The sequence below is a fragment of the Echeneis naucrates genome, chromosome 15 (assembly GCF_900963305.1).
Source record: "Echeneis naucrates chromosome 15, fEcheNa1.1, whole genome shotgun sequence".
Lineage (NCBI taxonomy): Eukaryota > Metazoa > Chordata > Actinopteri > Carangiformes > Echeneidae > Echeneis > Echeneis naucrates.
The window spans coordinates 22,887,824-22,913,773 of NC_042525.1; the positions used below are offsets into that span (position 1 = coordinate 22,887,824).

At 39.4% G+C, this 25,950-nt stretch overlaps 1 protein-coding gene across 3 annotated transcripts in view; it reads left to right on the top strand.

Moving 5' to 3' along the window:
* Positions 1-7,963: 7,963 nt before the first annotated feature.
* The window catches only part of psda (pleckstrin and Sec7 domain containing a), a 35,468-nt gene continuing 17,481 nt past the window's right edge, over positions 7,964-25,950 (top strand). The window contains exons 1-6 of one of the 3 annotated variants that reach the window (XM_029521615.1): positions 7,964-8,099; positions 8,176-8,459; positions 8,723-8,900; positions 8,983-9,242; positions 25,411-25,608; positions 25,679-25,759. In XM_029521615.1, the coding sequence (XP_029377475.1) occupies positions 8,179-8,459; positions 8,723-8,900; positions 8,983-9,242; positions 25,411-25,608; positions 25,679-25,759 (998 nt within the window). In that variant the 5' untranslated portion in view covers positions 7,964-8,099; positions 8,176-8,178. Of the gene's footprint in view, positions 8,100-8,175; positions 8,460-8,722; positions 8,901-8,982; positions 9,243-16,154; positions 16,253-23,388; positions 23,428-25,410; positions 25,609-25,678; positions 25,760-25,950 lie in introns of those variants that run through there. The other 2 variants (XM_029521616.1, XM_029521617.1) reach the window with 2 other exon arrangements.

Below are 25,950 nucleotides of genomic sequence, written 5' to 3' on the forward strand. Positions count from 1 at the left end.
ATATTGCCTATAGGGTGAAAAGGATTGGGCCAAGGGCAGAACCCTGTGGAACTCTAGGATAACTAAAGTGCATGAGGAAGAGTCAACATGAATGAAGGGATATGTGTCTTATCAGCTCTGTTGTCTGAAGGCATTAGAATGTTGTTGGTAACGCCTACCAGTGCTGTTTCTATGCTATGATTTACTCTAAAACTTGACTGAAACTCTTCAAACAAGCTATTCCGATGCAGATATTCGCATAATAGGCTCAAGAATTTAGAACACAAAAGGGAGGTTAGAAATGGATCTGTAATTAGCCAAAATATTTGGATCAGCATTAGGTGGTTTAATTAGAGGTTTAATGACAATAAACCTGAAAGACTGTGGTCCAAAACCTAAAGATAAACCCACATTGATCAGATCCAGAATGAACATGTCCATTAGTGGAAAAACATCTTTAAATAGCCAGGTAGGTATCAGGTCTAAAACATGGTGTAGAAGATGAGATGATAGAAACTAGCAGGAGAGATTTAAAGGTAAAAAAGATTCCAACTACAAAGCAGGTGTTAAGTTGATTCAGAAACTGCTGCATTCGATAGTGGAATACTGCCAATGTATAGCTGATGAATTTTGGCTCTGATTGTTACGATTTTATTAGTAAAAAAGCCAAATTTGAATGCTATACCAAGGTGCCAGCCTCCTTTGTTTCAATACTTTCTTTTTCAGAGGAGCCACAGAATCAGGATTTGAACACAGTGATGCCATAGTGCTATTCACAAGGTCATCAAGCTGTGTAGGGGAGAAGACCACTATTGACTTTAGACATGGAAGTTTAGCAAATTGTGTCTGAATATTTTCCTTAAATGATAAAGATCTACTACAGCTGAATGTGGTCCCTGATGCTTTGGAGGCATTTATTGTAAACTCAAATAATGATGGATTTATGTGTAGATATCTGGAGAGATGGGGGGCCCAGGTAAGGCAAGGCAAATGTATTTGTATAGCACAATTCATACACCAGGCATCATAAATGGAAAATACATTTCAAAGAAAAAAAATTACACTGAAATATAGATTGGAATGATTAAAATAATTATTATAGACAGGAAAATGCACTTAAAAGCAATTGAAAATGGACACCAGTAAAAGACAATAATAGCAAAAGACAATAATAGTCAAAAACAATCACTTCTGTCTTGTCTGCATTAAGCTGAAGAATATTCTGGCATGTCCATTGATTTGATGAATACACTGACTCCGTGAAAGTAAGGGACTGTACTCATGTGATGACACCGAAATATAAAGTTGTGTGTCATCTTCATATGTATTATAAGAAACAATATAGTGCTCCATAATCTGAGCTAAGGGCAACGTGTAGATATTGAAAATTAGTGGTCCAAGAATGGAACCTTGCAGAACTCCACACATGCTCACCAATTGACACAAAGTACTCCCTATCTTGGAAATAGGATTTGAACCAGTGTAGTAGGGTGCCAAGTCGCACCCACTTTTCCAGTCTGTCAAGGAGTATGTCATAATCAACTGTATCAAAGGCAGCACTAAGATCTAATAATGCCAAGACGAAGATTTGGAGGCGTCATTATTCAGATGTATATCATTTAAGACTTTGATAAGTACAGTCTCAGTGCTGTAGTGTGGACAAAATTCAGACTGTAATGCATTAAAAAGATTGTTCTGCATCATGAAAGCAAGAGTATTTTGAAAAACAATCCTTTCAATAATAACAATCAGTTACTTATTACTGAAGCACCCAGATTAGTCTTTTCTTTTTTAGGAGAGGTTATATTAATGCAGTTTTTGGGGCTTGGGGAAACTGACCAGACTGGAGAGAGTTATTTATAATCTGCATTGCATCTGGAGCTATGCAATTAAAGACATTTTTTTTTTTTTTTTAGGTTTGTTGTTGAATTTCACCGCAATACAGTTTCCGTCAGAGCTGTACGATCAAGAAGATTAAAATGCACTAGATTAACTGGAGAACAAGAATGCACGAGTAATCATTTTGCCTGAGCTGGAGGTGCACAACGTTTGTCCTATCCTTGAAATTTTATCTGTGAAAAAGGCAAATCATTGCATGACTTGTTGGATAGCAATTCTGGAGGGACGGATGTTGTTGGGTTTTTCAGTCCATCCACCACAGGAAACAATGAACAGGCATTTGTCATGGGACAGACAGAGTCTGGATCCAAGAGCGGACACAGGAGGCTCAGGAGACAGTTAAACAGAACTTTATTCCCAAGGTAGCAAACAAATGAGGAAATAAACAATAACCAACAAAGTAACAAACAAACTGGAGGGCTAGAAGAGGCAGTGGCTGAGCCTTTGGTGAAATAAACAAAAAGAAACAAAAGGCACTGGAAACTTAAGGGGAATAATACTGAATAATACTTTGTGTAGTGAAGATGATGAGGTAGATGGAGTTTTGGTGGTAGGAGATGGTGAATCCTCGTGAGCAGTGGCCCCTGGTGGAGGACATGAGGCATCCTCTTTTTTGCGCAGACATCTGTCATGGTTAGAGCATACAGGCAGGGGGAGAGTCTGTTCCCTTGTGTTTTGATGTTTGCTCCTTTTGTTTGGATTCCTCTTATCTCTTGTCCTTGGGGGTGGGAACAGTTCTCACTCCCAATGCGTCAACAGGCTGACTAATGGCCAGTGTCCCTTAGAGTTGTATGCCGACTCACTGGGCATCCAGTTGGGTAACCCGACTGTCTCACATAGAACTCCCACATTGGAAATTGACGCCAAATTGACGCTACCCCCCATCTGACCTTGTGTTGAAAGAGTAGACAAAATAAGCCTTAGCTTCAGTCTACACGTTTTGATGTTTATGTAAATTTTTTGTATTGACTGTTGATTTCTGGAATATTATAATAAGATAAACATATCAAATGAAATCTGTTCATCAAATTATCTTGATTTAAAAAAAAAAAAACAATACTGACCCAGATTTGTTTGATTCCTGCTTGATCATCCAGGCTCATAAGTGGATCTTCTGAATCACTCATGATGATTCTATTTATTTTAGCAAGCTTTATCTTTCTGGCAGGCTTTTGCTGTTACTGGCAAAACACCATAAGAATATACTGCAGTAAAGATAATGAAAAGCCAACTGCTCGGTGCTGAGGAAATCGTTCAAAGACAGCCCCTTATTTGACAACTTATAACGTCACGTTAACAGAGTTAACCACCACTACGTTAACTAACTTAGCCTCGCAGTACCATGCTTCTCAAAGAGAGTGAGGAGAACCCACTTACAGTAAAAGTGATCCACAATGACAGGTGAAATGTCGACATCTCAAGAAGCTAATGTTATCACACTAAATGTACTCAGACGTGCTCCTGTAGATCCCGGGACAACAAAAAGGCCCCAGAGCCGCAGGGCACCCTGGGCAGGGTGCAACAGCCGATAGTTGAAGAGGCCTGCTGTAAGATATTCTGGAGCCTTGGTATTTTCTTCTTAATTGTCTTTATCACCTGCAGGTACTGGAGAAAATTTCCTATTCCAAATGTCTCAAATAGATCTCTGTGTTTCAGAAGTAGGTTTTCCTGGAAGAGGTGATGGAGGTGGGTGATTACTTTCTGCTCCCAAGTGCTAAGATGAAGAGGGACTTTGTTTATTACAAAATCTGGGTTATTCCAGATCGGGGAGAACATACAGGGTTCCAGTTGGGAATCTGTGGTCTCCATAACTTTCCACCACGCAGAGAGAGTGGAGGGAATCATTGGGTTCTTGTTGCAGCTATGATGCTTAAGGGTCATGGTAATGAAGGGGAGGTCTAAGATCCCGATGTCTGTCTGCTCAAGTTCATCCAAGGGTTGTAATCTGTACTTGGATTTATCCATTCAGTGATATGTTTTAGTTGATTTTCCAAGTAGTTATTGATTAATTTTGGAGTATCCAATCCTCTTTCCAATTAATTTTTCCAATTTTATGATTGTAGAATATAATTTTGGAACCACTTTGGTGGGGATTTAAATGGGATCATGGAGATCATGGAAAGAGTTGATGTGTGGAAAAAATTTTCATTTTAACCATAGCTACATGCCCTATAAGAGAGATGGGAAGAGTTCCATCACGCAGGGTCATCACAGATTTTCTTCAGGAGTGGATCAAGGTGGCCTAGCCCTGATGATTTAGGTGAGATATTTATAGACAAGTATTGAATGATGCCTACGGAGAAGGAAAGTTGGAGATTTTGGTCTGCAGGATTACATGCATTCTCTGTTATTGGTAATATTCTTGATTTGGACCAGTTAATCGAGTAGTCAGAGAGGACTGAGAAATTTGAGATAAAGTTAAATACTTCCTGTAATGATCTTTGAAGTTGTTGCAAGTAAAGTAATACATTGTCAGCATATAAATTGAGTTTATGTTTGGAAACAGTAGAATGGATACTTTTGATATTGGTGTTCTGACGTATTGCTGATGTCAGTGGTTCAATGAATAGAGCAAACAGCAGGGGAGAGAAGGGCATCCTGGTTCCCCTCTGCAGGGTGAAGCTTTGTGATGTGATCCCGTTAATGGTGACTGTAGCCTGAAGGTATATTTCCCAGAGCAGTTAATAATTCATCAGTGGTCAGTGGAGCATCCAAGAGGTTTCTTTGTTCTACATTCTACAGTCATTTGAGTTAGATTTAGATTTTTGAGGAAGGCCTGCATGTCTTCTAGGTTTGGGTTGTTTGTTTTTGAATATCAATTTTACCTATTATCTATTTCTATTGTTATCTATTATCTATTTATCTTAATTGTTTACATATTTATTGATTTAAAATTGTTTTCTATTTTGAGTTTTTATCATGCCTCTGGTGTTTCCTCAGTTTTCTCAGTTCCCACCCCTCTCAGTTTACGAAGTCTTGCTTTATGTGTTATGCGTGTGTGTTTGTTTGTTTTATTGTTTTTATTGTGTGACGCACTTTATGTTGCAATCGTTTGTATGAAAAGTGCTATATAAATAAAGTCTGATTGATTGATAGAGTATAGATTATGATAAAATCTGTTAAAAATATTATTGATTTCCTGGGGTGATTGAGTATATTTGCCATTTGAGTCCTGAATTGTACTTGGAGATTTTTCTCTGTTGCGTTGGATTTGATTTGCAAGAAATTTGCCTGATTTGTTGTTATGTTCAACATTTTGTTATCTGAGTTGCTGAAGTATGAATTAAGTTTTTTTTCACTGGATATTTTCTAGTTGGAATTTTGCATTTTGTAGTTGGGTCCATAATTGTTCATTTAGTTTCATAGAATATTTCGTAGCATTAGTGTTAGTTATTTAATTTTATCCTCAATGTTTTTTTCAGCCTGATGTTCCTGTTTTTTCTTGTAAGAGGAATAAGATATAATTTTGCCTCTAATTACGGCCTTCCCAGCCTCTCAGATCAGGGATGGAGATAAATTTGCAGTCATTTATTTCCAGAAAGTTTTTATCATTCTTTCTTTATTAACAAGTCAAATTCTGGATCCCTTAGTAATGAGGTGTTAAAGCGCCAAGTCGGTGACAATTTCAGGGTGGGTTCTATTTGAAGGTGGAGAAACACTGGTGCATGATCAATGTTTATAATGGGGTGTATACCGGTGTTGATTTTTTGTGTGATAGAGTTGTTTTGAGAGGAAAAAGTCAATTCTTGAAAAAGAGAGGTGCACTGGAGAGAAGAAGGTGTATTCGCTCTGAGTAGGATTTTTGAGTCTCCAGCCATCGCAAAGTTCAGTCATCCATATATTCCTTATAGACCCCCTGACCCAAAAAATTTAAATGTGTTAAAATGCTCTGCTATGACTATTTTTTGACTGAAATTGCTTTCCCACAAAAAAATTGTTGAAAAAAGCTCTCAGAGGCTAAAAACACGTCCACTATTTCTCCCTCATTGAAAAATCAGGGTTTTATGAATATTTATGAGTATGGAAATACGTCAGACTTGCGCCCGCCCACCTCTGCTGCCTGATCTGGGTTGCTCGGTAACAGCGGTGCGCTGTGTCAGCTGTCAACCACTGTCACAACCCCAGGAAGAATGCTCGGAAAAGCATTATGCTTCAAGATGAGTTTCGTGGCGAAACCCATCTGTTTTTGCTCCAGTTTCAAGAAGCAGCTGCCCTCAAAATACTTGCTGCAGACCCGCGTTGTAGCTGGAATGTTTTCGGGGACATTATCATTCCAAATAAATTGCAACCATTTCTCCTGTGTGGTATGATCCTTTGGTAAAAAATGAAGGCTGGTATCACGACTAGCCTCTCCAAACCAAAACACAGACCAAGCATTTGCCATCGCTGTCTGTTAGGTGGCTCCTGCATTCCAGTCTTTGCATATATTATGTAAATGAACTTGGAAATAAAATCCACGGGATTGGTTGCTAGGATTTGTGATGAATGAAATTTTCAAAACTAAAATGCTCAGTTATGGCGCGCACTAGAGACTTCGCAGCTGAAATGTCTTGTAGCAGAACCCAAACACTACATAGACATGTTAATAATTTAAAAAACTCAATTTTTGGGTTAGCGGGTCTTTAAGGACTCTGGCTGATTGTGATTATTTTTTTTGGTATGTGCTGAGTTATGAGAAAAATCTATAGAGGGATTCAAAATTGTGTTAAAGTCCCCTTTGATGGTCATATTTGGGGTGCTGGTATGTGATAATTGCAAAAAATAACTTTGCTGAAGAAAGCCAGATCATTGTTGTTAGGAGCATAGGTATTCACAATTGTGTTTAATTTATTAAAGATTGATGCATGAATAATGATGTATGTATGTAAATAGTGATCTCCTATGGACCAAAATGGAGACTCTTCTTTGTCTACTATTGTAACAGGATGAGAAAATTTGGTTGAAATTTAGAGCTATAAGAAATTTTTCTTGTGAATCTTGTGAGTAAGCCTTGATTGAGGAAAATATCTGCTTTTAAATGTGTGATATAGTCAATTATAGTCCTTCAAGTGAATGCCATGCACAAGAATGTTGAGAATCATCTGTATGTCTGTGTCCTTCTATTGCTATCAATATGTAGGTGTGTCCACTTAAATTAATCAGTGATTTGAGTGGACTCTGGAAGTGAATGTTGGAATGTTGGATTGTAAATGTATGGATATATGAGGTAGGTGTGTACAGCGAAGTCACAGGAAATGGCATAAAAACTGAACATCAAGGCATCACAGTTAAAAAAGCTATTGCATAAGGAAAATGTGAAAGGGAATGTGGAGGAGAGGGAGTCATAGATAGAGGAAGAAAGAGGAAAGAAAAGCAGGGGGAGACTAACACCAGATCAAGTGTGTAACTGAAACAGTGAGTAGGTTCATTCACGCAATGGGAAAAACTAACTGAGTCCAGTGATGGCTTTAATACAGAACTAAGGCTGTCACTGACAAGATCTACATGAATACAGAAATCACCCACTATAATGATTTTATCTGTACTAATTTTGATATAAACTCAGAGAACAGATAGTAACTCTGAGTAAGGGCCAGGTGGATGATATACTGTAATCAGTAGAACTGGTTTTAAATTTTCCAGTTTGAATAGGAGAGACTGAGGGTAAGGCTTTCAAAAGATCAATAACTTAGAATTGATTGATAAGCTGGAATGTAATATCTCAGCCTCCCCTCCTCAACCTATGCTACGAGGCATATGAGAGCTAACATAAGTGGGGGGGTGTAGATTAATTTATACTAACATGCTGATTCTGCTGAAACATTAACTAGCAGAGATTAGGATTATACTGATCTAATATTCAGTACGCCACATTTAACTTTTGTAATTTTTCGATCAGAATTGCGTATAGTTTAGTATATTTTTAGTCCACCTCTTCTTGAAATGGATAAAATTTCTTTCCTCCAGCAGACACCACATCTACAAGACCAAGTGCAAGCTCACGCAGCCCCACCCCGCCCTCCTCCCTGTATCTTAAAACAGCCTATCAGAGGAGGGGGCAGGCAAAAAAGGGTCAGAAGGTGTCACATCACAAAGTGCAGCAAATTGAAGTGGAGCTGGTGACTGCTGACCCTAGAGGGGCCAACCCCAAGACAGGCATCATCCGCCGGTCCATTAAATATTCGGAAACAGATCTGGACACTGTTCCACTACGCTGCTACAGGGAGACCGACCTGGACGAGGTAGTCTGGTTTCAGACTCATCACATCTTCAAATGTTCAATGTTCATATATGGTAATGCTTACTTTTGACTGACAGGTGATGCGGGCAGAGGCAGCAGAGGAAGCTGAGGAGGACTCAGCCTTTGGAAGTAACCGCAGCTTCTTAGCAAATTCCAGTTTCTGTCCCGCTGATGCACCCCCAAGACTCCTGACGTGTGGAGAGAAGGAGGGGAATGAGGAAGAGGAGGACAAGAAGCAGGAAGAGGAAGAGGAAGAGGAGGAAGGAGTGGTGAGCTGGGCAAGTGTCAGGATGCAGGGAGACAAACAGAGGCAGCGAGCCACCAGAGAAGAAGATGAGGTGTTCAGTCTACTGCTAAAGGGGTAAATAACACACCCACGACTGACTAAAACAAGCCTGTTTGAGGCAGAAATATTTAATACCATATCTGCCTGAGTAGTTCAGCATAAACATTTGAATAACCCGCTCCTCCAGGACTTCTGAAGACATATTGGAAAACATGTTCAAGTACAAGATACTCATTCTGTACCAGAGCCTTTAGTTTGGTGTTTATTGCTTTTTCCAGGCCTTTGGAGTTGTCATCTGACACCCATGGTGATCTCAAGTCTCCGATCTCTGTTGGCAGCCCTCGCAGGCCCTCTGACAGCAACCTTGACTCCTTCAGTCGCCATTTTGAAAACATCATAGAATCTCATCGGGCCAAAGGCACCTCATACAGCAGCCTGGACAGCGTTGACCTTCTGACCTCTGGCTCCACCTCTGTGTTCACCTTCGATCTGCCCACCCTCACCCCAGAAATCCAGGTAGCAGAAAATAAGCAAATAAATCACACCAGTTCATTCTGTATGATGGCAGGAGCTGAGACTGTTGTGTTTGTGTGATCAGAGCCAGATCTGTGACAGTGCCAAGCAGATCATTGAGCTGAGTTTTGCCCCGCTGGCTCATCCGGACCCAGCTGCACCCTCAGAGATGTCTCGCTCAGAAATCACCCTCAGTGCCTCAGGGGACGGGCTCCCAGGTGGCTCAAAAGATGACTCTCTTCACCAAGTTCAGTCTAGGTTGGAGAAAGATTCATGGCGTCGCGCTGGCCTGAAAGATGGTTTCCGAAAGGTAGCTTCAGCCCCTTCTCTCCACAGCAGCCCCAGGTGAGCCAAAGCTAATGGGTCATATCCACACTTGATTTACTGCTCTCCAACATTTTGTCTGATATTTGCTCATTTGTTGATCGCCACAGTTTTTCTTGATTTTTTTTTGCTATAGACAAGGCAGAATTACCATCCGTTAAAGAAAAAAAATGGCTCTGAAGTTGCAGCATCACATGATTTTATTTTACCCCCCGCAAACATTTTGACATAAAAAAAGGGTAGCAAATGAACTTTTATTAATTTGTAACTGCTCCAGTTAAATGTTATACCCATTTCAAGCTTGTCAAATCCTAAGTGTTTTTATAGGACAGTTAAAACTAAATCAGCCATATAATTGGATAACAATTAGAGCACAGTATACTTATGTCCATGAAAACATTGCCTCAGAGCTTCTTGGTTTCGGGCTCCATTCACTAACACTGACCCAAATGCAACCTGCTATGCGACCTACTGACCTCCCAACAGGCTGCAAAATTGCAGTATAATGTAAGAGCATGTACGAACACTACTATCAACTATACTATTTACTATGGATATTTAATAATTATTATAAACTTTTATTCTCTTACTGTTAACTTGCTGCTGGAACAATGTGAATTTCCCCATTGTGGGATGAAAAATTGAATATCTCATCTTGTATATCCAGAGGACATACAGTATAAATGTAATAATGATAAATTCAGTTGTGGGAAACATATATGGCAACAATTCACCTGTGTTATGGTGTCATATATGTCATATATTACTGTACGGGTTAACAGTTTGTAGTAGCCACTTGCAGATGAGTTTTTTCTATTTTTTTCATGGCTGAATTATTTTGAATGGCCCAATATTATGTTTCTTCTCAGCCTCTTTGATTCCCTGCACAGATGATCTCCTCTCTAACAACTACATCTATCTACTTCACTATGACTGATCACCTTTTTTACTTGTTTTCTTTCATTATTGAATACATGTTGGACCTATTCCTTGTTCCAACGTCTCAGATTTTAGTAAATACAGAGTGAATACTGAAAGCTACTGCAGTATCATCATCAACCACATGATGGAACCAGGGAAACATAATCAACTGCTCATGTTCACTTTGTCCTTTGTGTATGTGAGGACCATTAGAAGTGGAGCAAACACATCTGGTGTTTGCCATTCTCAGTAGGTGTGTTCAGTGTTGTGGAGGGATGTTCAATGATTAGTTAGTGGACAGTTAAAACTTGTTGTGGGCCTGGAGCCATTCTGTGTGGCGTTTACTTATTCTGTGCCTGTGTTGGTTTCCTCTGTTTCCTCTGCTGTCCTCCCACAGTCCAAAGACATATGTGTCTAGGTTGATTGGTTACTCTAAAATGCCTGTAGGCTTGAGAGTGAGAATGACTGGCTGTTAGTCTCTGTCTCTATGCCTTGGCCCTGCAATAGACTAGCGACCTGTCAAGGGAGTACCCTACCCTCAGTCAGAGTAGGAGGGTTGGCTGGGATAGACTCCAACACCCCCTTTAGATCCCATGCTTGTAAGAATGTGTAGATATTTTGTCTTGTGGGAAATTTGGTCTTTAAATGTTGAAATGAGTGAGCGGTCTCAAATGTACAGAAGCAGAAACACTGTTTATAGCATTTAAAAATGTGTGAGGATTTGACTTGACTGAATTCCCAGGCTGTGAGACAACACGAGTATAATTATAGTGTATTGGAAGGGTAGCTGAACAGAATTCTCACACACACATCAGTTCTTTCAGGTCTTGAACTAACTGTTATTTTGCAGACAGAGCTATGTATCAGATATTTAGACTTAATGAACACTTGTGCTGCAGATTTTAGTTAAATTGATTAGAGAGTACTGCAATAGACTGTCGACCTGTCCAGGGTGAATGCCGCCAGCACCCGTTGTCAGCTGGGATCAGCTCCAGCAACCCCCATGACCTAGAAACGGATAAGCAATAGAAGATGAATGAATGATTAAAGAGTAAAGCAGATCTCAAGTTACCTGACAATAAAAGAATTGATCATAATTTTTTAGTGAGTCACTTTTTCAGTAATTTCAATAAATACTTAAGCCTAAAAATATGAATATCAGAATGAACACTGCTAATGAACTTTAACACTTGCTGAATGCTGTAAAGTGTAAAGTGAAGTGTAAAATGCTGTTTGCACAGAGTCTGAAACAGAAAGGGAAACACCTTTACAGTTGCGACTTACTACACTCGTCCATAGATCTGACTCTGTTTGAGCACCACCTAAGTTCTGGCTGACAATGCTGATGACAATAGAACCAGGATTTTATCAGCCAATTCACCTGTTCATAAGCTATAGTTCTTAAGCTATGGTTATGTTCAATGTGAGGCCCAACATCATCATGTGAATGAATCAACTTTAATGTGAATTCAGTTACATTGAAACACAGTGTTTATGATATCAGAGACAGTCCATACAGATGTCTTCTTTGATATCTAGTTTTGCCATCTATTTCCAAACAGAAAGTCAATTGTTACCAATTACAGACATTTATATACAATTATAAGTGAGTTTCATGCTTTACAGCTAGGAGATAAGTGAGAAGTACTGTGCCATCTCCACAGTAAAATTAGACTTAGTCACTAAAGCAATCTGGCCAGGACCTAACTGATTGGCAGTGTCTCTGTGATGGAGTTAAGACAGACACTTTTGTATAAAAGAACAAATAGAAGCATTGGCTCCGTGCTGAGCATATACTGTATAAGCCTGCATTTAAACCTGCTCCACTCTGTGGCTCTGTGTCTGTCTGGGTATCCAAACTCTGGGCTTGCTATTAAAACTGTTCTGTTGTGGTGCTGTAAATCATATCTGATCCCTCTGTCAGGGAGCCAGATCACACCAGGAGTCTGGCCAGTCTGGCTGTGGTTACCATAGTAACAACAGATTAACTGTCGCAAGTGTTTGATGTCAGGATTTAAAACAAAAACAGAACAAGAAGAGTTACGGGTCAGCACGTGGTTCTGACAATGACAGATAGCGAGGCTGTAGGTCACATGAGGGCCACACACAGAACCAACACATAATTCTCAATTCTTTCAATTCTAATTCTGATTTCATTAATTTCAATTCTAATTTCACAATTCTTTAGCTGAATCTTTTAAGGCCCATCTCAACAACAGGGCCATTTCACTTAAGTTTTGGTCTTTGAATGAAAATGTTTGAGACTGAAGTCATTTTAGTCTTGTTCTTCAAGGCCAGAAACATCACGGTTGTCGTCAGTTACCACGGTTACACTCGTCTTTTTTGTGTGTTTGTTTTCTTTGGTTTGTACAGTTTACCACGGTTACAATCGTCTCCATGTTTGTCATGTTCAGTTCCAATGGTCAAAGCCATCTCCACCTGTGCTGTGCTCAGTTACCATGTCTGTAATTTGTCAGGAAGTAAAACAGATGTCAATTTCTGTTCATAATGAGGAGGAGGGGCCCCCACCCCGGCCCCACCTCACCCAATGTGAGCTGGCACTGTCTCCAGCACCCCCGCGACCTGGAAAGTGGTAGAAGATGAATGAATGAATGAATGAATGAATGAAAAGCAGGCTGAGGGAATCTGCATGAAAGGAGGGTTTTGCTTTAAAGCTGCTACAAGTTCATTTGTTTATTTGTGTTATTGTTCTGTAATCTGTTGATCCAAACCATCAAACGTTCACAGCTGTGGCTTCAAATTGTTGGTCAGTTCAATCCAGGTAAGACTCTTGTCTTCTATGGTTACTTTTACATGAAACTAAACTTCAGTGGTTGCATGATATGAATCCCAGTCTGCTAAAAGAGCAGGAGCAGCTCTGCTGTGAGCATTGAGTCTGTGCGTGTTGGAGGGTTTGGCTCAGCTGCTCTACTGCTCTGCTATTACAGACACAGACACAAAGTATACCACAAGTCACCATCTTATTATTTACTAGGGTTTTATATCACTTCACCCTTTGAAACATTTGTTTAAAGCTGAGGTTTGTCATTCATTTCACCTTGAGACATTCAGAAAGTTGATTCTGTAAAGAGAAATATCTTAGACAGGCATCTCTTGTGTTTGTGTCTTATGCTGCGAAGACTTAAGCCTCTTATACACTCTGAAGGCGGAAATGTTGTGCCTTTATTCAGCTTCATTGGTCTTGACTAAATGTATGAACACTATTGTTTTAGCCTTTAAGCTGTCAGTGGAGCTGGATCAGCATGTGTAGAATACACATGTAGAAGAGACCCTATTCAAAGTCCCAGTTACTTTTGTAGAACATGAATCCTTGGAGCAGGGAACTGAGCTTTTCTCAGCAGTAAATTATATGGGTGGTTTCCTATGTTTAGAAAATGCAGTAAACAGGAAAAAAAGTACAAGAGAGAAGAAACAACCTTATTATTTTAAATCAAAGCTGTTGAAATTTGGACTTAAATCAATTTTCTGTTCCTGTAGGCCCATGGCTGTTATTTAAACACATGCTTTTATATTATTTAGGATTCAGATTCACGTCTTTAATTAACACATACATTATTTAAATTTTTTATAATTTAGTTTTTGTATTGATGTAGGCCTGCATTTTTTATCTATTAACAATTTTCTCATTTAAACAATAATACATTTATCATCCATAAAATATTAAAACACTCTGAAAGCACCCATCACAGCATCCTCCACAGCATCCTCAATATCATTCAATGACTTGCTTTGACTAACAAAAAAAGAAAACCCACGTTTGATTGAGTTTATCAGAATGAGACAGTGAATTCTCACAGAGAACCTGGAACAATCTACCATTTTGCTTAAAGACCCTCAAATAGAGTTATTATTATTATTATTATTTTTTTTTTTTATGAAGATGTGCAGCAAATGGCACTGGCTAGAGCCAAGCCAGCGTCACCTATGAGGAATTTGCAGCTCTACTCGCTATACCACCTGCGCCCTTTTAATGAAAATTACGTTTGAAACCTTGTTAAGAGCAACATAATGTTTATATAATATAGACATAGTGAGATAGTCCACACCATGACAAAGTGAACTTACCTTTAACTGAAGTGAAGTGATGATAGTCTTGTGAAAACAGACTCAGACAGTCAAGGATTCACATGTCATGAACCTAAGGAACCAGTGGTATCAATCTGTGGTAATCGGGGGCAGGTCTACATAAACCCAAACCTCGTCAGTACAGACAGCCAGAGTTAGCAGTAGCACAACCACAACCACAACCACGACTGTATATCGGTCATTGTAAGTAACACGTTAACATCCATAGAAAAGTAAGGGCTGCCAAGCTAACTGTTTATCCGCTAGTTTCACAATTTGGTCTCAAAGTTCTCTTACACCTGATCACAAGATCTGTGCTTATAATTTTCATGTCAGGGTGTTGTTTTCTTTTCATCTCTGGAAACAGTTGAAACTCACTGAAAACATGAGTGAAATGAAAAGCTGGGAGGTTTCTGTGCTTCAGTTTGGGGGAGTTCACTGTTTTCTTTTTGGCCTCACTCCTTTGGTTGGGTGTGGACACAGAATTCAAATTCAAACTTTATTTCCAGTAGAAAACAACTTAGAAATGACAAAACAGGATCACACCCAGACTACGACTGCTACTTCTTCTCTGCATTCATTGCAAAAAAAAAAAAAAAACACCACCACACACACACACACACACACACACACACACACACACACACACACACAGAGTTTATCACCCTGTTGAGGGAAATTCCAGATGGATTCATTCAGCCAGTGATTCAGAGACGGGATTTAAAGAGAGACCTCCCACTCCTGTCAGAAAACTGGAGAGACTACCTGGACGCAGATTCTAAGTTCTCTTGACTGAAACTCTCTCTTCTCTCTCTCCGTCCATCATTCTATGGATATTTTTTCCATTTGTTCTGTTGTTATTGTGAACACTGACCTATTTTCACTGGGTTGGCTTCTAGTTTGGATATTAAAAGTTTTTTTTGTAGTGCCAAAGTGCTATTATTACTATTAGGACAGGAACTGTAGAAGCAGAGATCTACCAGTGAATAGGACCCAAGGTGCCACTCCCTGAGAGCGTCCAGCACATAATATCACAGTCTAAGCACCAGGGATAAGGGAATTACTATGACAGAAAGTGGAAATAGTAGGAACATCAGGATCAGGGGCTGTTATCCCCAAACTTAAACTGTGGCTCCAGCAGCTTCCTATTACAACTTCTAAGGTCCTTGCTCACAATGCTGAAGTCCAAAGAAACATATTTAGGATAGTGAATTTAAACCTTTGGGGACTTTGTGTTTACTCTGTATTTTTTGCTGATTTAATTAGACCCAAAGAACAGAATTATCAGAAACTTCAGCTTGTTATTTGAACACATTGTGATTTAAAGATTCTACTGGAAACAGTCAGATACAAACTTCAAGGAAAGTAAGAGGAGACAAAGAACGGAAGAGGGAAAGGACAGGACAGAGGGAGCAGGAGGAGGGGCGTCCTGGGTCAAATGGGAGGAAACACATACCTCCTTCCCCTCAGTGGAGGAAAAAAACCCAGATGATGGACTAGACGAAGGAGGAGGGAGGAGAAGATCTGACTGAGGGGAGAAAGGAAATTTGCTAGGTGAAGTTTTTAAGGGAAAAGCCGGTGGCAAGGATTTATAAAAGTGTGGAAGAAAGAGACGGAGGTGGAGGGGGGAGCTGACACAGCAATGAAGAGGAAAAGTCGTCCAGCCCAAGGAGGAGAACTGAAAACAGACAGATGAGAGAGGAGACACTGCTGTTGTCGCCAGAGTGTGAATCAAATATAAAGATACACTGAGAAAACTTCAGCAACATGATGTTGATAGCTACTAGCAGTATTACTGGGATGTCCTTAGATTTATCATTCAAGGATGTTCAACGTCCCTCGGTAACACCCTCTCACTGACCAGAGGAAGTGGATGTTCAATCGGCAGCTTCTGTTGGCGGCTTACATCAAGGGCTGGGTGTGAGTGTGGGTGGGGCCATCATGGCAAGCTACCTACTGTGCTGGGGGGGTGGGGCTTTGGAAGAGAGGTACCTGTATGCCCCTCCTTATCCAGCTGTGTATCGGTGAGTTGGCTCTTGAAAGGGGTCTTGAAAAGTGTAAAAAAAAAAAAAAAAAAAACTAACCCTAACATTAAGCTTCTGGTTTTTATTCAGGCTACTCTAATAACTTAGAAAAATTAGTTAAATAGGCGACATCTTTGAAGCTCACTCAGCTCAAACGTTTTTTTAAGATACATTAGTTTATCAGCAGACTTCATCTGCATGCGTTGTTAGTGGGTTCAAACTTTTCAGAGACTCTTCATAGTTTGAAGAGTCAGTATGTTGGAAAATTACTGTCCTCATCAGTTATTGAGTTTGATCCTGTTTATAGAAAATGCTGTGAGGGTTTATCTTCATTCATTTCCAACCCTTTTTATCTTGTAATTTCATAATAATAATGCAACAGATTGTTTACCAGACAGTTGCTGCTGTGGAATAACACAGTGTGGTACAGTGGCTGGTTCCAGCATTTCTGTGTGGAGTTTGTGTATATGTTGCCTCAAAATTTTCTCACCGTGCTCAAGCTTCCACTCGCATTGTGATTTATTGTGATTGCGGCTGTAGGGGTGTATGTGAGCACCTCTGGGTGTTCGACCTGTTGAGAGCGGTCCCAGCCCGAACCCAGTGTCAACTGGGGCCGGCCTTCCTGTGACCTTGCAGGAATAAGCCATATTGATAGTGGATGGATGGTGTGGAGTTAGTTTTCATAAGCTTCGTTTACTTAGTGTTTATGGAAATTTCAGCTGCATTTCTTCATCAGCAGATGGAGTTTGGTAATTGAGGACCGTTTTTCAGACAGGCAGACTCTACTGAAAGAAGACAAAGACCTATTGCTTTGTGGGAAATGTAGGATCTAGTGTTTCAGACTTGAATGTGTGAGCCGTCCCTAAACATCTGAACTATGCAGCATGATTCTGCCTTTCAGTCCCAACTTCAGGACTGCTACAGTTCTGAGAAGTGTTTGAATGCTGACATTATTGCTCTGACTTAGGCCTGAAGAACATTGTAAAAACATGTCACACCGTTTTATTTAGACCATGTGTAGAAAAATGGACAGAGGGTTGTTTACATGTTGACCAGTGAGCCCATTCCTGACACACACCCACACACACTCCAATACAGCCTGAAGGACAGGCATACAGAGGGACAGTTAAAATGTTCTTGTTATTGTGATGGTGAGATTTATGATGGTGATCCCGATGTCTGACTGTGACAGATGGTCAGGTCTGTTTGTCAGTGTGTTTGTGAGACTGAAGGAGATAGAGAGGCAGAGGAAGAAAATACCAAATACTTGCCCAATACTTACAATGTTAACCCCCCTGAAACCTTAAATTAAAAAAAATAAATAAATAATTATTAAAAATTTACTAAAAACCAAATGCTGAAACAATCACATTGACAGAGGGTGTAAATTCTTTGTTGATGAATGTGATCTGTTTTTGTTGTCATGTGATATGGGCAGGGCAGCTCAGCAGCATAGTGGTTAGTACTGTTGCCTTACAGCAAGGTCACGGGTACGTTTCCTGGGCCTGGAACCTTTCTGTGTGGAGTTTGTATGTTCTCTCTGTGCCTTTGTGGGTTTCCTCTGACATCCCAAAGACTTAAATATCGGTGACGATAAATTGCCTGGAGATGTGAGTGTGTGAGTTAGTGAAGATATTGAATCACCGAACATAGATACATTTTTGTAAATCTTGCTGAAACATTGGGCTATAATTCTTGGCATGTTGCAATGGTGCTGAATGATGAGCAGCTGTGGGTGGGGTTAGCAGAAAATCAGCAGAAAAGCTATAATCACATTAAATCAAAGTGAAGTTCAGTTCTGATTCATTTACTTGTGGCTATGGCATAATACTGCTAGAGGCCCCCTTTTGAGTAGGAATACAGTAGTTCAGAAGTTGAGAAATATATAGAACGAATGAAAGGAGCTGTTTTGAAGAGAAGGAAAAACACTGCCACTACAATACTCTAAATTAAATGCCCATACAAGTGGATCTTTGATTTTTTCACTATTTCATCTTTTAAAACTTTTTTTCTACTGACCCTGTAAACAGCAGCTCATCGTTCAGCCACTTTACTGGTTTTCCTGCTGGATCAGAAAGTCCAACCCAAAGGAACAATTAGAACTGGGACAATAGTGTGATGTGTTCAGTGTGAAATCAAATCTTCTCAATGCTGACTGCATCTGACTTACTCTTATGTAGCCTGCGATTAGACTCTAATGACCCTCAGGCTGACCTTTGGATGTAGGAGGAAAGTGTTTCTGCAATGGTTCAGTTTTAGTGTTACACTTCCTCAGCTCAGTGGTTTCACTCAGCAGTAACCAAAGCTTCCGCTTGCATCCCTTCAAACAGAATTCATAATGAATCCTCCTGTGTTTTTCAGTGAGTCCAGACATTTCTACTGAAGAATTGTCCCTGCAGGGAGAGAATCTCCTCTGATGAAACAGGAAGTTTGCTGTTTTAACTTTTCTACTGAGCATTCATTATAGATCAAGCACTGGTTCCACAGTGAGGTCTGAGTGGAACATGAATTCTGTTATCATCCTTTAAAACATATTCTGGATGTCAGAAAGATGTCTCAAAGTGAATTGTTATCTTAGGTCTGTGAGGAAGCCATCTGGGGAGGCTTACAGCCATCCCATCCATCCATTATCTACAGCTTTTTTGTCAGCATCATGGTGGGAAGCCAATCCAAGTTGACACTGGACCAGGGTGGGGCTTCACCCTGGACAAATAGCCAGAGCTGACATAGAGGGACACAAGCATTCACACCTACACTCAAGTTAGAATTCTAAGTTAAGCTACACATGCTTGTCTGGACTGTGAGAGGGAGCTGGAAAAATTGGACCCCCACAGGCACAGGCAGAATATACAAACTCCCCAAGTCCCAGGCCACAAACCCCAGTTCCCAGGCAGGTCTGGGGTTTGAACCTCTGTGAGGTAACAGTGCTGACTCTATGGGAGGTTTACCATGATCTCCAAAATGATTGACTAAACGGGACTTTAGGCAGGAATACAAATACAAATTCAATTTCACAGGACACCGGCAATGCTTTTTTAATGATTCAGAAGGATAATGTTTCACTGTCTTTCATGGTTCAATACAGTGAAACATTATTAATTGTAACTGAAAGGCGTTTTCTGTCAGTTGAGAAGGCAGACATGATGTCAGTTATACTGGACACCACGGGGGTGCATCTGTTTTCCTTAGTCCTCTGTGTTCCATATATGTGCAACAGATCATCATCTACATATTCTGCTCATGTACACTACTAATCAAATCAAAGAGGGTAACATTCTTATAGGAGGAAGGTGTCAACTGATGTCAACTGCAGTTGTACAGTTGGTAAATGAAAAAGGCAGAACTATTGTCCTGCTGTTAGGGTGTCAGATTAGACAAACTTTATCCAGAAGCAGAAAATTTGTTCTTTTTTCAGTGATGTGATTTTATTTAAATGTCATTTAGATTTATCATGTAAATCTTAGTCAACAGAACTGGCATGGAGCTCAGAAATCGCCACAAAGCCAAGTTGTCGTATGAAGTGACCGTGCCAGTCTGAGCCACTTCCTGTCTGTTAGTGTCCATTTGTTTCCGCCTGTATGAAGCTAAAACATTTTGAAATTCTGGATCATGAGGCAGAATGTTGTCAACCAAGTTGGAAACATTCAGTTTTGCATCATTAGGACAAATCAATGAGCTCAAAGCCCCAGACTGTGACATGTTGAGAGAGACAAAACACAGCTGCTTCCATTCGGAAGCATTAATACCAGACTGACATCTTTTCTTCAGGATTTTGAACCTGCTTACTTGTGTTCATGCTGTGTGTCACTGTGCCGTGTTTATGGTTTGGTTGTTGTGGTTTCAGTCTGGATGAATGAGAGCTGACAGACACACCCTGGAAAATAACAGTTTCTTTTGTTCTCTATACTTGTTCCTTCTTTTTTATCACCGTCTCTTTCATTTTGCTGTTGTCTTTTGATCCCTCTTGTCCTTTTTTCTCTCTGTGTCTTAGCATTTTAAGTCTTTCTTTTTTGCTTTGTCTTTCTCTCTCTCTCGAAGATTGGTTGATTGAGCCAGTACTTGCTCAGAGACAGGGTTGTTAAGCCAAATGCCAAGATTTTTTTTTTTTTTATCTTTTGATGAAAATGAGTGCAATATTTTTTTTTATTTTTTATTTTTAGAAACGAGAAACGTTTGTCTTTTACTGTGTAGCAGGAAGAAAAATCTATAGTGAAATGAATAAAAACAGGGAGAGAACACATATTTACTGTAAAGTAACAATAGTAATAGTGATGATAATAACAACATTGCATTGTGCTTTTATTGTTGTGAATATATATCAAACCAAATCAATTTAAAGCAGATTTATTTATATAGCACCAAATCATAACAAAGTTACATCAAGGCACTTTACATATAGAGCAGGTCTAGACCAAAGTCTTTATAAAATTATTTAAAGAGACCCAGCAGATCCCCTGATGAGCAAGCACTTGGAACAGTAGCAAGGAAAAACATCCTTTAAGAGGCAGAAACCTCGAGAAGAACCAGGCTCAGGGGGGGGCGGCCATCTGCCTCGACCGGTTGTGTTGAGAGTGGGAGAGAAAGACACGGGGGGGATGTTTCTGATTTTCCTAATGTTTCTCAGGTGGAAGAAAGCTGCCTTACTTGTTTGTTGTATGTGTGTTTTACTCCGAGGTTTCTTACAGTGGAGCTGGAAGCCAAAGTGATGCCGTGCAGACTGATGAGATGATTAGATAGTATTTCTCTGAGGTGCTTAGGGCCAAGTACAATAACTTCAGTTTTGTCAGAGTTAAAGAGTAAATAATTTTGGGTTATCCACACCTTTATGTCTTCAAGACATGTCTGCAGTTTGACTATCTGACTGACTTAATTTGGCTTCATTGATAAGTACAGCTGAGTGTCATCTGCATAACAGTGAAAGTTGATGCTGTGGTTCCTCATAATGTTGCCTTGAGGAGGAAGATAAAGAGTAAAATATGTATTTATATACTTTACAAAAAATACAAAAGCAAAAAAGTATTGAAAAAAAAATCGAAGTACAAATAAGGTGGAAAAGCGGACCGTCAAAGATTGAAAGCAGTGTTTAGCAACGTCACTCATCTGCTTTGAGCAGATGATTGATTGATAATAAAAAATAATAATGATAAAATACAGTGCATTAAAATTAAAACTAGTCCAACAGTGCTGGAAAAAAAAGTTAGTTTTAAATTTTGATTGGATTAAAATCTGTACCATCTCCAGGTATTAATATCTGATCTGTGGGTTAGTCCCTAATCTAGACTGTGAAAAACCAAAGACTAAATAAAAATGAACCAAGCCTCTGTGACGTCAAACACAGTTTACCAAGAAATAGTTTAGAAGCTTAGAGGAAGCTGCTCCATGGCTGTCATCTTGCCCATGCCTCCCAGCTCCCTGCCATCTTCATTTTTTGAGACCAGATCAGTCACACCCTGGTCATGCCCCCAAATCATCCCCTTTGTTAAAGTTTATTTTTCCTCTAAATTCAAAATAAGAATATCATGTATTGAAGACTTGATACTTGAGACTGAGACCATAATCTTACTAGGAAAACATTTATTGAGCTAACAAATGAAAGAGAATTAGAGCCATTTTCACATAGACTTCAATACAATTCTCTTAACAACCAGTGGTGTTGATCCTCATGGTGATTAGATGGAATGAAGTTTTAAGACTCTTCGGTGGATCTATATGTTCACCTCTAGATATACTCTGTGATGTGGAGTTTGTGTCAATCATACATTCACCTGCCTTTATTTGCAATGGCCAAACACTGTTACTTGTGTATAATTCACTGGTGAGTTATGCATTATTTCAGGGGGAAAGAAATTCACAACAGAAACCAAAACAGTTTTTAGCCATTTTAGCATGGCAGTCGATGGGGTTAGGGTTAGTTACTGACTTACTTACTGACTGACTGTCTTTCTGCTGGCCAATAATTATAAAACCTGTTTCTGTCTGCAGCCTAAAAAAAAAAACAACAACAAATGTTTACAGGAGTGGTGGACACACAGTCATATGTCTTGATGTCCCCAGAGGACAACTGAGACTTTACACTTGATTGTACACATTTACCCTTCAGACCAAGGCCTGTCCTGGTTGCACACCTCTGCTTGATCTCTGTTGTTTGTTCTAAACCTGTCTGCTGTTGAGCATATGGATGGCAAGAAAAACAACTGGTCAATGTGAAAAAGTTTAAATTTTGTCATATATTTGCTTCCTCAAAAAAACAATCAAACATTTAATTGAAGGCAATCTGTAGCAATCCTTCTCAAGACTGATATAACACAATACAAAAATAATCACTGTCTGTGCTCATATTTAGATAATACATTGTACATGAAATCAGAATCAGAAATTCTTTTATTGCCAGGTATGTTTAAACATACTAGGAATTTGACTTCGGTGTTACAAACTTGGACAAGGGAAAGGCAGAAATAAAAGATAAACAATATTAAAAAAAAAAAAATATATATATATATATATATAGTTCATGTTCATGTGAGGAACACTAATAATATGCTTGTTCATATAAGGAAGTGACCAAGCTGGAAATAAATATACCATAAGTGATGTCATCACATGAGACTTATGGAATTTGTTATTTCCTTGAACTACAGTGTATATAAATATTTAAAATAATTTTATCATTTTAATGGAATGGATGGAATAGAGATGTAAAACTACAAAGTGGTGAAATCATTAGGATGCTCTTTTCTCATGATGTGACTGTAATGAACTCTGCAGTCTCTAGGCAAGGCTGGTAAGCGTGTGCAAAAATGTAATTAACACCATTGTTTAAATATTTTTCATGATGATAAGTTGATCTGTCAGGATGTGTATGTGGTTTGGGGTTTTTATGTTTTTTTTGTTTGTTTTTTAAGGATGACTCACTGTAATCTGTCCTTGAAATATGTTATTTACTCAGAATAATTTGAATGCAAGCTGAATCGAAACAGCTGACCAAGCCTGTTGCAAAGTGGGGAAGTGAGAAGTGGATTCAGTCCACAGCGTGGTCCTACAGCTTCCTATTTTCTGACTCTCTTTCACAACTTTGCTGATTTTCTTTTCATTGTCCTGAGAATCAGTTATTTAAAGATAAGCTTCAATGAGGAACAGCTGATGGAGAGCGGACACATTTCACCAACAACAGATAGGTACGTTAAAGTAAATTAAACATAATTCTCCTCAGCTTGGTAAAAATCTTTGTTAAAAAAAAGGAATTGATCCCTGAGGGGATGCTGGTTGATGCAGCAGCAAACTGAGGGAACCACTCCAATTATAAATAGACTGCGGTCTGTGAGGCTGTTAAAGAAAATACAGCTACATTGACTGCTTGATCATGTTTACAGAGACATTAAGGTATGAAAATTTTGAAAATATATACAGTTTAATGATGAAACAGAAATAAAAGCTTGACATAAACCAATTTGAAAGCTGAAGAAATTTTTGTTTTTATTTGTTAAAATTAATAATTTAGTAAGAGATTTTGATACAGTCATCGACAATGAAAATAGATACCAAACCAGTTCAGTTGAGGGAAACGCTGAAATGGAAAAAATAAATAAAGGGATAAAAACGGTTTGGTCGTATCACTGACTTCTGTCAGGCAGGTAGATATTCCATTCAGGCAGATTGTTGTAATTATCCAGATGTGATGAAGCTTAGCTTCTGTGTCTTTAAAAGTTACAATAGATGGTAGATAAATGGTGTTTTTCAAATAAAGTAATAAGGATTCCTGTTGGGTAGCATGTTAGACATCCCGCTTTTACACAAAGTCGGCTATTACCAGACATGTACATCTGTAAAGGCTGCTCTGAGGTCTTGGAGAGCACTGCCTTCATTAGCAGCTATTAAAAGATTGTTAGTAACCTTGAGTGGGAGACCCTCACTGTTGTGAAAACAGATTGCAACCTTTCAGAGATATTGTTTTCCAGGGTCGTACTGGAGCCAATTCAGATTACTTTATTAGTACCAGAGTGCAATTAATTTTTCAGCCTTCCCATTCATAAAATACATTACAACAGATATCTATATCCATATCATCATCATCATCAACAACAACGACGACCTGGACCAAATCCCAGCCAATGTCAGGGAACACTGTGGAGAGGTCACCAGTCCATCGCTTGGCCAACACTTAGAGACAAACATAGGCAAACAACCACTACATTGACATTTACAGTCGTCAATCAACCTAGATGTGCATGCCTTCGGACTGTGGGAGGGAACTGGACTACCTGGAGGAGAACATGCAAACTCCACACAGAAAAGCCCTAGCCTTGGGAATTGAATGACTTTCTTAATGTGAGGCGCCAGCTCTAACTGCTTGTAATTGTATTTCATTCATAGGAATGTTCAGTTTGAAACATCACTCAATATTAGCTGCTAGGAGATCCTGTTTGTACTGTCACCATGGAAAAACTCAGAGTTACTGCTGATACCAAGGAAAAAGTCTTAATTATATATGGTGTAAGAAGCAAACTCGCACTCACACACACTTTCCCATTTGCACTTCCTACATTTGTTCCTTGTCTATATTTTGTCCCTGTTCCTATGAGGGTGTTGTTAATTGTGGGCTGTGCAGCGTTGGATAAATTACTTAGTAGCCCTACCAGGTACAGATTCTGCACCAAAACATCTGTATGAACTACAGAGAAACAGAGTCACCACAAAGAGACAAAAAGTACCACAACCCCTTCCTGAGGGCACAGGGCCTTTTAAAAGTCTACATCCAGGGGAGACATTGTCGCAAAATACAGCCATGGTTGTACGTCATTTAAACAGCACCTATGTGTATTTACTCATTTGTATTTTCTGTTTATTTTCTTTTCGCAGCCGTTCCACGCCTACAAAGCACTTACAGAAAAAGAAGTCTATCCCTTTAGTTTCCTTTTAATAAGTGACCTTTTCACAAAATGGGCCACAGTAGTTCTGCTCAGTGCAGACACCATTGGCAAGAAACTACAGTTGAAATACTGTTTACCGAAAAAAATAACCTGTAACTCTGCTCACTTTGGCTGTCTTTTGTAGTTCCAAAGGAGGAAGTCTCAGAACAGGAACCAAGGAAGAACTAATAAGGAAAGCTGAATCTGAAAACTGATGATCTCCTCACACTTTCATGTTATGTGTATTGTCAGGGAGCGTCTGGTGAACCGCCCCCCTGAGCTGCTGTACCCACAGGCGGATGTGGCTGAGCGCCTGGCCCTTGGTGGCAGTGACAATGCACTGGCCAACGGCACAAAGACTGACCTTCAGGCTGCCAAACGTCTTGCCAAACGCCTCTACAATCTGGACGGCTTCAAGAAGTCTGATGTTTCCCGACACCTCAGCAAGAAGTTGGTGTCTGTTCTGTGTTTATTGTGTCCATGTCTACTGCCTTAATTAACTCTCTCTCTTTTTCTGCAGTAATGAGTTCAGTCAAATGGTAGCAGAAGAATATCTTAGCAACTTTAACTTCACGGGTCTGACCATCGACCAGGCACTCAGGTTGGCACTCTCATCTCAATCTCCTAATTTAGTTCTACTCAAAGAAGTAAATAAAGTCCATTAAAATCAGCTGAACTCATTAACTGTTTATTAAAACGTTCTATTAAATGATCAGAACTAACACCTACAGATTAGTACAACAGTATGAAACTATTAATTGGACTATGTATGATGTGCCACTGGTGGTCAAA